At 36.2% G+C, this 13,676-nt stretch overlaps 1 protein-coding gene across 3 annotated transcripts in view; it reads right to left on the bottom strand.

The window, feature by feature from the left end:
- OLA1 (Obg like ATPase 1) overlaps positions 1-13,676 on the bottom strand; it is a 110,775-nt gene that overhangs the window by 4,346 nt on the left and 92,753 nt on the right. For all 3 annotated transcript variants that reach the window (XM_068407558.1, XM_068407559.1, XM_068407560.1), the window contains exons 8-10: positions 3,182-3,322; positions 2,404-2,500; positions 211-333 (exon numbers count right to left, since the gene is read on the bottom strand). In XM_068407558.1, coding sequence (XP_068263659.1) covers positions 211-333; positions 2,404-2,500; positions 3,182-3,322 — 361 coding nt within the window. The remainder of the gene's footprint in view (positions 1-210; positions 334-2,403; positions 2,501-3,181; positions 3,323-13,676) is intronic.

Genomic DNA, 13,676 nt, shown 5'->3' with positions numbered 1-13,676 from the left:
AATTCTCATATCTTGGATACTGAAATAGTTCAGTAAGTCAGTGCATTTGAATTCTTTCCTAAGTAAAAGATGAAAAGAGATTTTGGTCTATTGCTAGAGGTGACTGTTAAGATACGCTTAGCATCAAGAACTTCTTCCACTGAAAAATAGACTTGAAATGGAAAAATGGCACATATGGAGGAAGGGAGAAGAAAAACATGGGGATCTCACCTTGACAGCAGCTTCTGAGCCTCCTTCTTTAAAATCTTCATATTTCATTACTTCAGCCATAATGAATCCCTTTTCAAAATCTGTGTGAATCTTCCCCGCTGCCTGAGGAGCCTTCGTCCCTTTCTGTCAAAGGAAAGACCGGAAGAGAATTAATTGCATTTAAGAAGATTGATTGCAGGAAAGAGGTTTCTCCTTTTTGACATGCTTTAAGGATCCGCTGAAACTTTGTTTCATATCAGTTAAAATGTCACGCATACAGCTGAGTAATTCTCAATATTGGGACATACAGACAGATGCCTTCACCGCAGATAAACCAACTAATGTTAAAGAAGGGCAGCTTTGTTTTCCCTAATAGGTATCAACAGTAGTATTGATTTTAGAAGCTATGAGTGTGTTTTGTTGTGGGATTCACTTCGATCCCTAGCTCTCCACACAGAAAGTGAGGAAAATAAAGATTTTTAAATAACTTTGAAATCTGAATTACTCAAGACTTTTACTTACATCCAAATAACTTCAATTAAATGATAACATTCATTGGCGAGCCACATTTGTAATCAAAAATGATTTATGGATCTCAAGCCCTACATATTAGCTTATTTTTATTTCAGAATAATTTTAGTAAGGCTAATATAGAACAAAATGAGTATTCTTACCAAAATGTCAACAACTGAATCACCAAAAAATAAAAAATCACAGGCAACTATTACAAGATAATTTAAGATCATGCAATAGAGGAGAATGCATTATAACCGCATGCTTTAAATTACAAGGACATACATTCTGTGCACATACAACCATGGAGAGAAATTTGAGAAATAATGGTGACCTAAAGGCTGCTTAATAAAGCATGTTAAAGTGCTAAGGAGTCTGACAGTGTAAAGCACAGTTTTTACAATAAAAGATGTATTGGGTTAATATGGCTACTCACTGATGCTTACCTGACTAAATATCTTTGCACATTAAATCAAAGATACTTACAATCAGTCTTAAGATAAACCAGCTTTCAAATTTTCTAATAAAGAGCAAGCATTTCTCCTGCTGAAAACAGTGGAGTTTCCAAATGTGCTTTTAAAAGCTATGGCAAGAATCAGAACAACAAAACTTCTACTTTTATATTATTTTGGTAGCTATTTCAGGGACTTTAGCTAGCAGTTATTGTGTAAAAGGAGATGAGATGAAAAGGCTAAAAAAATAAACGCGCTTTTAGGAAAATAAGTTTAACGTGCTAAAACACGTACACAAACATCTGTGGCAGTATTAATAAAAATATAAATTTACTGGAAATTATGCTGATTAATGAAAACAAATTAATTCCATTGAATTAAATACAGCACTGAAATTCACTGCACAGCACTAAATACACTGATGTAAAAAATAACAGCTCAGTGACAGATTTGCACCTCCAAAAGTTCACATTTTTGTAATTTTTAAGACAGAGTTTGTAATTACATGCATTTCAAAATATTTTTCAATACTAATCTTTATATTATAACATATTTACATTGAAAGACAAACCACTACAGCTCAGCTCTTACTGTCCTCTGGGAATAAATTAGTTGATCTCTACGGCTATAATCATTCTACATCAATATTTAAAATTCATAATACAATTCTAGGCATTACCTAAGTTCCCAGATAAACATATAAAACTACTAATAAACTAGGTCTAAATATTAAAGTCAGTAAAAGACCTGAATTACTGCACACTGGTTTTAGGTTTTTGAGCCCAACTGTGTATCCATGAGGAATATAATGATGTTATATTGCTTTTATTGCTGAAAATGTAATCCGAGCAAAGCAAAGGAGGAATGAACCACCCGCAACCCAAACAAACTTAGTGAATACAAAATGAAAAGCAACATCAATTTCACTGCAGACAAACCCAGTCACACAGATTAAGCAAGCACAATACTGGTACATCTTATCTCTGACCACAGGAGGAGGGTAGACAGATTCTACAGGATGAAGAAATTCAGACTATGTAATAGGCAGAATCAATTGTTACCTGCCTCAATCAATGCAGCTCCACTTTCACTGTTCAGCAGCTCACAAATAATTAAAGTTATCCTGGACAAAAACCTCATCTGTAATGACTAGCTAACCGCCACCATGACAAACTTCAAAGTCAGTGATATCAATCTGAATTCAATAGTGTGGAACTGGATATAGCTGATGAATAAGTATGAATCTTACCCTGATGGTCCATGCACGCACTTCATCTGGGCCTGCAGTGAAAAAGTATTCTAGTTGGAGAGCTGCATATCCAGCCTTAATGATCTTTGCTAAAGCACTGAAAAAAAAATGAATCCAATTCATTCAACATATACACATAAACCAGCTAAATGCCCCAAGTAATCAATTTACATGGAAAGACATCATGTATTTTGAAGACACCGGGTCTACTTCTAAACACAGCAATAATCGCAGGAACCTTTTTCTTTGAACTCTCTTCAGAAGAACTACTTTTTTACTGCAGCATTGTAAAGACAGTATTTTGATTTGTTTATTTGGCAGGATACAGAAATATGGGATAAATTTAAAGCACCCTATCAGGCAGCACTTTTGGTCTCATGCAATTTTCAGGACTCCAGGTCATGAAAGCGTAACTGTTTGACTGAAATTCAATATTGAAGCAATTTATTATAGTTCTTCAGAAAAATTATGGCAAAATTTTATCCACCGTCCCTTTTCCTCATGGATGACGAAACAGTTTTGGTGATCATTCCTTCTCAAAAATATACATAACTAATATCTATGTTATAATTAAAACACTGTACAGAGATGACAGATGACAGTTAAAAACTTAATTTAAAATAAATCTTTTCACTCTGTCTCATGGTAAAGAAAGGAGAAGATTCTCTCTTTATAATGGTAATTACTCTGTCATTTATTATTCTATCAGCACAAGCAATTAAATTACTGCAAGGAAATAGTTGATAATAAAGTGTAGGGAAAATGAATGCTAATTAACCTTTGTGTCATGTTCTCTTCCAGATACTTCTGTTTCTCCTCAGCACTCATATCTTGCAACTTGAGTTCCAAGGCCCCACTAAAAGGAATGACCAAAGCACCCGGGTCGTGCTTGTCCACCCACTCTTTAATTTTTATCAACCTGTAGACAACAAAGGGCACAACATTATCTTGTAGTGCATGCATGGCTGTACCACATTCATTATTATCAAGTAGCACATACATATTCATAAGAATTGCACGGTTTTATGATGCCATCTTTTTGTGTATTGCTTTCCAAGGTCAAGGCATTAACAGGCAGCAATTGCTTCAGGTGTACTCCATTAACATTTCACCATTTCTTGTTTTCTCTTTGGCATTTAATCTATTAGAAATAGGCAGAATTTGAGACAATAACTAGGGGTTTTGGTAGATGTTAAACACTTGCAATCTAAAATGCTAACTGAATAAAAGTTTGTAGATCTGTGGACACACGTTTTTCTGAGACTTCCAAGAGTGATAGTTATTAAATGCAGTAAAACTGGGGGTCTTCAGTTTTTCCTCTGACTTTTTTTTGGTTTTTTAAAGCATCTCAGTGGCTAGGGCAGCTGGTATTAGCAAGCAGAAAAGAACACTGTATAAACTCCTAGATAGCAAGCAGCACCCTGCTTTTTCTGGCTATTGATCTTGGAGCATGCCATAGCTAATGAATACAGGGCCATGTTTCTGCTAGTTTCTCCCACCTTTCTACAATCTCCCCAGGACAAAGCTTCTAGATATTATACTACTATTATTTGTAAATAATGAAATTTCCTATTTCTTTTCATCTTCAATAACTGGCAGCATCAGCAACAGTTTGCTGTACATATATTTTTTTTTTAGTTGAACAAACAACAAATATAGAGCTACAGATTTATGGTGCTAGTTTTTGAATGTTCAATATCCTATTAAAAAATTAAGAAAATATTTGCAGCAATAGATGATGTTTAAACAATCTTTAAACACAGGCATCACATTCATGACTGCAAATACTGTTTCTTTTACATTTAAGGGAGACATTCATAAATTACCTGTAAGGTGTTCAATGTTATTTATAGGGCACTATTTCTGAACAGGTGTGAAAGGTAAGAATGATGACTCTGTATGCTCAGCAAGAAAACTCAAGGGCCATGGAGTATTTCCTGTACACTAAGACACAAAGTACAAAATACAGTACTTTAGTGCCAAGGATGTTTCAGACCTGAAGCACCCACCATACAGCACAGGGTTTTATGCTTGCTGAGTTCTTTTTCTTAGTCCTGCTAATCTCCAAGATTTAGACTAAGGTTTTAACTGCTATTATACTAAAGTGCTTTGAAACTGTGGCCTGCAAACCTTTAAATAATCAATGCAAATGTCACTTTAGAAAAAAATGAGCTGAACCACAAGTTCATCAACACGCATTTGTCAAAGAAAATAGCAGGGGATCAGAGCTATTATGAGATTAAGCGCATGGCCCACTGAGTAGGGTTTTAGATGGGACAAAGAATATAAAAGTTCACTCAACAGTTTTCACACGTTTGTTATATAAGGCTGGTCTTCTATCATTTACTTATGTAAATACCCCATCAGTGGTTTTCAGTCCTCATTATACTAATCTTTTTTTCCCTCCAGTTATTCAATGAAAATATAGTCTGGTAAACAGGACTGACACTGAAACACTATTGCCTTCAGAAATGTCTGAACTGAAAAATCACAATTAAGGTGCATTTCTGAATGTGACATGTGACATTTAACAGCACTTCTAAAACTGACATTTGTAGTTAACTAATTTATTTTGGCTAACAAACTGGATATCAAATTTCAGAGCTTATAAATGCCAACCTTTTACAGAAAATGTATCTAGAAATGGATCTGCTATTCATAATTGTACTTCAACATCTGTGCATACATCCTTTTTATTTTTTTTTACGAAAGTATCTAACACTGGTCTCTAGACTAATTAAATAACGTACCAAGTGAAAGACAGAATGAAACATGCAAACTTGAAAAAGTGAAATGAGCATAAAAGTAATGTCAAAAATTGGATTCAAATTCTGTTTGGTAACTATGGTCATCGTAACTAATAAACTAAGAACTATTGTGGAACAACAAGATAAGAAATAATTACTTTGGCTAAAACACCAATTCAGAATAATAATAGTCTTAGACTGTCATTTTAACAGCTTTTCTATTGAGTCCTTAGAGGGATTATTTGCATTCCTCAGGTATTCTATTGTACAATTCAGATGAATAAAGACTTACAAATCATTCCTCTACCGCCAGTGTGAGACTTTGATCCAGTGAATACACCATTGTACCTTAACTATAATTGGCAAAAAACCTGACAGTGTAGAGCATCACAAGCTTAATAACAAAGGAGAATATCTCAAAGTGTTGACAGATGATCTTCATAATGCAGGAGCAGAGCTGGTACATTTTAGCAATAAATGAGCACTGAGGTCTAAAGGTCTCTGAAGTGACTGACATCAGACCTGCTACAGCCTCACTGAAAGAATAAGGTACTGCATCCCACCCTGTACAGACAGTCGGGTTCTCTGCCTGAGTCTTTCACTTTTGTGACTTTCAATGTCACAAGAATTACTAAGAAGTACCAAGGAATTCCCCTAAAAATAAAGAAAACAAAAAGAAGTTAATACTCAAATATAAATACTCATGTATTTCTAAATGAAATTTTCCCCAGAGCAAAAATGCTTGACTAATAATCAATAAAGTAATAGTGCAAGTTTGCTTTCCTGTTAGGGCTAACCGAGTGTGCTTAAACAGAACAAAATTCTCTTAACAAACGGTAACAATTAATGTCAAAGTCTGCTTTATTTGAGCACATAATTTTTCCATGGAAATGTTGTACTGTCTGTAAAAGGACAGCATTAGTACACTCATTTGGGCCTTTGTTAAGAAAAGCAAATCCTGGAGTACCTCTCCTTTATTTCATGCTATACTTGATAATGAATGATGAAGGGTACTGGATTTTAGGCTGAGAGAAAAGACTATTAACACTTAAGGAAATGTCAATTAGAAAAAAAAAAAACACACACTAAAATGTACCAAAATGAAAAGTTTAAAAAAAAAAAAAAAAAAAGAAGAACTGGCAGAACCAATGACTATGATTAACAGCTGCAACTACTTCAAGAAACAAGAAAGTGCTCAAGATGAAAACCCTTCTTGACAAAGTAAACTGAAAACTACATGAAAACAGTGTACACACGAAAAGCAATTAAAAATATCCTCTTTCCTAATCAGGTTTCTAAAAATGCCATTATTAGTACAGGTAAAGCTAAATTCTGATTATAAAACGTAGGGCAGAAAGAGGAAAAGCTTATTCTAGTGCTACTCAGTAATAACAGTGAGGGATCTTGGAGCATTTCCGGACATCCAACAGCCCTCCCCTGTTGAGGTGGCTTGGTTCTTCCCTCCAGGTTGCTCTGTAGAAAGGAGGAGCGTGCCAACAGCAACTACAGAGGGTTCTTGAATTGAAATTTGATTCTGTTTGCCACAAATGGACAAAATATCCTTTCTGGAAAAAAATAGACAGTAACACATCCATTCATTCTGTGACGGCAAAAAGAAAATCTTAAATAAAAATTGAAAACTCAATTAAAAAGACAACTGTGTAAAAACCTGACACAAAACAAAACCAAGACAATAAGAAAACCAGATCTGACCAACTTGCATGTGAAGGCAGCACTCAAAATTCTGACCAGGGAAAACGATCAAGAGGAATTAAGATGCTCACTTCCACCTAACACTGTTACTGTTGGCTGATAAGGAGATAAGGAAGGACAAAAGCCTGTCAGCATATCTACTACTAACTCAGAAAAGTTGTGAAGACCAAGATGTCTTCTTGCCACCACTAGATTCCAAAATTTGACTAAGGCATCATTTAAGAGCATTCCACTTTTTAACTTTGCATCAGCCTGACAAGGAAAAAGTAAACAAAAGAAGCCAGTGATTTCACGTGCAGATGGATCAGGACAACGACCAGAGTTAACTCCTGATATTAAATCAGCATGCAGAACAGACCTTGGAGAAAGGTTTAAAAATGAGGGTGCTCACTGAGAAGGCCAATAAGCAAAGAGCACCAGAAAGGGGAGTTGTGCAGAAGGGAGCGCCTTCACTTTAAAATTGCGATGGTTCCTGAGGCAGAAGAAACCAAAAACTGCAGACAACCAAAATAAAGAGGTACAAAAGTTGCAGAGTGTACAATAACTACAAATCGATAGTTGATGGAGTTTCACATGAGAGATCCAGCTGGGAACAGAGACAGAGTTCAGATGGAAATCAGAAGTAGTGATGGAAGAGAGAAGCCGCAGAAAGAACTTAAGTTCAGTGGACACCTGCAAGACAAGATGAACTGAAAAACTGACCCCTGAGAAGAAAGGTGACTGTGAAAGTATGCTTTTGTACAATCAGGACCAAAAAAAAACCCATATAACTTTTGGAAGAGAAACAATTGTTTTTCTATTCTACACCTGAATTATGAGTGGAAATCAGTAGAAAGAAAACGGCATGGCAGGGAAGAAGAAATACCAGGCAGCACCACAAGAAGGAAAGAAACAAATGTAGATAAAGATATAAGATCAAACTAAGTGATGAAAACATACAAAAGACTGAAAAAAAGATCTACAGACAGGAGTGAGAACAAGAGGACCTAGCAATTCCAACAGGCTCTTCTCGTTGGCAGTTCTGAGCAACCCCAGATTTTTAAACACCTTCCCTCAATCCGTTTAGTGCTTTGCTCCCCACTGTTGAAGTTTTCCATTTTCCATATGTGTAGCCTAAACCACCTTTACTTCAATTTAAATGCATTAGTTTAACTGAGCCTATCCACTATGGACTGGGAATACACACACCCTGTTTCTTTACATCCGCATTTTACATACTTAAAAAACGAGGTCTGTCTTTTTTATTTTGAGCTTTCCTTCAATTGGTCTAAAAGTTCCTGGAAGCACACAGTACCTAATGCACTCCTCAGAGCTCTCAATAATGATGTCTTACGAGCATTAAAAATAGCTAGAGAATTAACTCACACATTTTTCAGATGATTCTCCTGTTTATAAAACCCAGTATAGCATTTGCTTTTTTGTGACAGCACTGCAACATTATCTCATGCTCAGTTTATAACTTGTTGTATGACCCTGCTTGACTAGCTATTCTTAATACTATATTTGCATAGTTGATTATTCCTGCATAAAATCCTTCTCAGAAGTCGCACCCTAGCTCTTTTTTTTCTAATGATTTCTTCTATTTCTTGAGATGCTCCTAAATTCTAATTTTGTTCTATACATACGTGGACATCTCCTAGTTTGGGGTCATCTACAGATTTAACAAGAATGCTCATCATCCCACTCATTAATGGAAATACGTAACAGGATTCAATCAGCAGCCGCTTCTGCAGATCTTATAATGAGATATTCTTCCATTTGGAAAGTGAACCACTGATAACTATGCTCTGTGTATTATCTTCCAACCAGTCTTGCGCACTCAACTTCCAGTAGTTTCCATCTAGCCAATATTTCCTATCTTGTTTATGAGAATGTTGTAAGTCATTGAAACCTTTAAAGGCTTAATAAAAATCCCAATATGTAGTAAAGTATATTTTTTCACTATATGCAAGATCATTAAATTTATCACAAATAAAATATTAGAGTCATCTGACAATTTAGACAGGTAATAGCCAACATGAATTTGTGGACAATTGGGTTGCTTCTAAGTGATTAAAAACAGCTGAATTGTTCCAACATTTTTCTTCAAATTAAAGGAAAATTCATTGACTTAAAAATGCCTGGTTTCTTCTTTCCTCTTTGTGGCTTTCTTTTGTCTTTTGAAGCCTCACCCATTATCCACAAGTTATCTAAAATGATGATAAATTAGCCAACAACTATTTTTTTTTTTTTTTGCCAGGTCCCAAAATGTTCTACTATGAGTACCACTGGGTTTAGCTGATTTGGTGGGATGGGAGAGGGAGATCTAATTTCCCTAAGCACCAGCACTGCACGACACAGTTCATAAGTGATGTCCCTCCCTTCTGTTCTGTTAGCATGCACAGACTCCACAAAGCTCAGGTCCCCACTGTTCTCAGTGCTATACATATATACACATGTATATGTATTCTTATATATATGAAACATTCGCGGCCTCAGTAAGATTTCATTCCAAACTTATAAAATCAGCAAAGAATGGAATGGTGAAAATGATGAAACCAATGTATGTAATAATTTTGTATCACAAAATAGGGCAGTGGCGGAAGTTAAGAATACGAAGCAGAAAGGGCAGGTGGCACTCTGCTGTAACAGATTAACATGCTGTAACTCTTATTGCTACCTGCCTTTTTTAGGGTACCCCTTTCTTCTTGCACTACATAAAGAGAAAGGAAGACTAAACAGGAAAACGTTAAAGAATTAAAAGGTACTTTCTTCCCCACTATGACAGTTTGCTTTTTATGAAGAAGACAAATCTACAGAAGGTTTCGGAGTACCTGTTACTGACCTAGGCAATCCCGTTTCAAATGACCAGCAACATTTACGGATTTATTTTTTTATTCCCTGTTCCCAGATGGCCAGGAGGAACACAGCAATCCTTAGATTTCAAAAGGCCCCTTCCCACCCCACACCTGCAAATACTTTCTAATAACACTTCAGAACAAAAGCACTGCCTCCACATGCTGTGCTGCTCTGTGGCCGGGAGCCTCCTCTCAGCCCCTCAGGAGCTCAGAACTTCATTTATCCTGCGCATCCCGAATGCTTTAAGTTCACCGACACCTTCCTAGAGTCCGATGTCCGTATCCCCTCCAGTATTTAGTCTCTGCATCCAGATGAACCTTACAACAGACCAATGCGGAGAACCTTTCTCACACCTTAGATGTCACTCACATCTCCAACACAGATTGACTTGAGCCTTGAAACATGCAGTGGGATAGTCCTTAAAATTCCTTACCACAACATTTGCAGGGTCTTGTGACACACCCCATGATCTCAGGAATCTTATGACAAAATAGATATATAAAGTATTTCATTCTACCAGATTTCACCCTTTTTAACTTTGTTGTAATTTCAACTGATACTATATCAAGAAAAGAAGAATAGAAGTTCCTGTTCAACACTGTCATTTGCCATTTATTATAGATGGGTTTATAACTTTCCTTAACATTCTCCTTTGAAATGTAAGTAATCCCAGACTCTCTGCCTCATGTGTGTGTCAAAGAAAGTTTTTCCAGGGCCTTGATCTCTATCATGGCCATTATCTTAAATCCCCTATAATTCTGCAAAATCATTTGTTAGATGGGGTGACCAGTATTGCACCTACTATTTTAGTTCATGTTGCATCCCAGATTCTAAAGAAACATTTTGATAATCTGGACACGAGCTTCTCATCCCATTCCTTATCCATTCAGATGTTACACTTGATTTTCTGCTACCAGCTGCACATGGAGCAGGGCCCAGCCAGCACTCCCTGCAGGCATACTCAAGCTGTTCACCAAGAAAAATAATCTGGCAAAAAGCAGTTTGGGGAGGGAGGGAGAATTTATTTCTTTCATACCCCTCCTCCTCACTCCTTTTCTTTCAAGCTGGACCAATTCACTTTCCCATGTATCCTTACAGCTGGTTGCGCCAATATAACTGAAGGGTGCTGCGGGAACAGATAAAGACTGTTAAGGACGGGAGTGCCTTAAGTTATCCTACCGCCAAAAAAATAGCAATGCCATGAAGCCAAGTTCAGTCAGGAATTTTGGTGTCTATTATTGGAGAATGCTTGTATATGGCATGACTCCTGAGTAAAAAATTATCCCATATGAGATCACTTAAAAATAGATTCTTCAAGGCAGAAAACAATATTTGTCGTGCATGCATAACAGAAAAATCAAGCTGATGACCTACAACCAAGTTTGAATTTAAAAATATCAAGATGGTAGAAAGACAGGGAGAAAGAGGTAAAACAATCCAGAATGACTTTTTCTGCTAATCTATATAGAGCTCCCAGTAAGAAAAGATTTCTCAATACCTTAGACAGGAAACTCCATCTAACAAAAGGTCAGTCAAGGTAACCCTATTTTAAACATTCATAAGAAGCACCATTCATGGAGAATAAAGATCTTGAAATCCATTTTTAAAACATTTGTTTCTGATCTGGTTTTCAAGACTTCAGTAATATCTCTTTATCCAAATTAGGGTCCCCATTGAAGTGATCAAAAACAATTATGACTTAAACAATAATGAAAACGGTACTACACTGCTGCTGTAGCACCTGCTGGTACGTGGAAGGCTTGCAGTCTCTAGTTCTCCTTGGTCTGCCAATTCCGAAAATTAATTCCGTCTTAACCAAAAAAAAACCATGGCTGTTGCTGTCAGCAAGGATCAAGCACAGTCAAGACCAAACTTCTGAAGAAAACCGCATAACAACGCAGACTGCAACAAATCATGAAATCATGCGCATTACGTTTCATAGTTACAGGCATAACTGGCTCCACTTGCAGCACAAATACTTTGGACAGAAAAGATGCCTTTGGAAAGCCACATCTTGTCATTCTTCTGCTATCATTTATAAAATGCAGAGTTTTGAAAGGTCATCTTGAAAACTATAACAAAATAATTTAACAAATGGTCGTTCATAAACTACAGCAGAAGTAGCAAATCTGAGTCACAAGACTTATGTGCAAAGTGATGATGATTGAGATACTACTACAGATCAGTAGAAAGAATTCCTCATTCCATAGTCGGATTTACATTATGGCACGATAATTTTAACTTTTGTCTCTTGACAGGGCTTCTTATGTCACATGGAAAACTGTATTCTTAAGGGTCTTGTACAAAAGAAGTAGGACAATTCATATCAATGCTCTCATAGCAAAGTCTCAAATATGTAATCCCATAAAAAATTATAAGCCATGCACAAATAGAATATTTGATAAAAAAAGTATGTGATGCCTTAACAAGAGAAACTTTACATGAAATGCATGATGAACAACACCATTTTAAATTTATGTTCTTCAATTCTTCTATGTACTGTGTGCACACAAGCAAATACAAGGCCATCCTCCCAAACAAAAAATATGATCTACATAAAACTCCTGTGTAATGAAATAAATATATACTAACAACACATGAAATAAGACACTATAAAGAGTAATTGGGAATATATTCCACTAGTGCTAATTAAAAATCCTGCAATGAGTAACACAAACACAGACTACAACATGTGTTAGTTTTGGCTTTCACTAATGTCACACAACAATTTAATGAAACCTAAACAAACTGGCTCAGAATATCCTCCCCTTCCCCGTTCTCTTCATGAAATATCCTCTCCTGCTCACACATGACAGAGGGAGACGCCTTCCTCGCGTCTCCAGAACTAGTCTGTGTGATCTTAATTGCGGAGCCTCTCCAGACCACAGAATTCACATGAATGCTCTGTTCCTCCATCAGTTGTTAAAAACTACGTAACTATTAAAATTGCAAGAGTCAAATATTACCACAATAAGAGCATTAGACTTAAAATAATAAACCCTGCTTATTGCCCCCACCCCCTTGGACCACTGCCAAGTACTAACATTTTGTGATCACACGATACTATGAGCGACATTTTAAGAAACAATTTAAACAAGACTAGTAATAAGAATCATAGAAGCTGGTGATACTGGACTAAGTTATGGGGGGTTTTTTTGATGAAGAAAAGATCAAACTTGTTATTAGGCTGGAATATGCTACTCAATAAATCAGAAATTAACTTTGATATTTATCCAGAGAAAGAACATCATCTAAGATCTCAGTATAACAATGAAAGAGTTACTTAGTTGAATGGTTAATATTCAAACTACAGCAACTCAAAGAATATAAGGCTTAATTTTAGATACCAGATTTAGATACCTCATCTCGCTCTGCTCCCTATATAGTTAATGAAGCAGGAAGCTCTTCTAAGGGCAATTCAGAGCACTTAAATTAGGGCTCCTGTTCTCACTTTCTTCTTAAAGCATCTTCCCTCTCCCCATTTCACAGGCCGCTTTAGAAACTAACCCCGACCTTAAATGCCTAAAATGCTTAGGTAAAATTATGTGGTGTGCCTCAGAGTCTTACCTCCTGCTGATACATTTCCCCAAAATACTGTCTAATAAATACAACAGCATAGACTGTACTGTCATATGAACGTGTCCATGTCCAAGTAAAGCACTAAATGAGTTAGGGATTTTCAGTGTGCAGAGATGCTTTGTATGAAATGCACTTCACGAATTTGAAAAGCTGTCACAAAAATGTTCAATTCTACAGACACAGTCTGTTTACTTGTCTAAACTATAGTGAAATCAAAAAAATTAACAATATCTGAATCATGTACTAAAACATACTTGTCCTAGGGGAACACTAACTTTGATTTTTTTCAGAAGCAGGAATAAGTATCTGGATCTGTGTCTGAAATTACGCTCCATTTATCTGATGGACTATAAAGGATCTGTTAGACACGAAGATTTTTATGGCTGAAAATGGAAT

Source organism: Nyctibius grandis, chromosome 9, assembly GCF_013368605.1.
Source record: "Nyctibius grandis isolate bNycGra1 chromosome 9, bNycGra1.pri, whole genome shotgun sequence".
NCBI lineage: Eukaryota > Metazoa > Chordata > Aves > Nyctibiiformes > Nyctibiidae > Nyctibius > Nyctibius grandis.
This window is presented reverse-complemented; position numbering and strand designations above follow the sequence as displayed.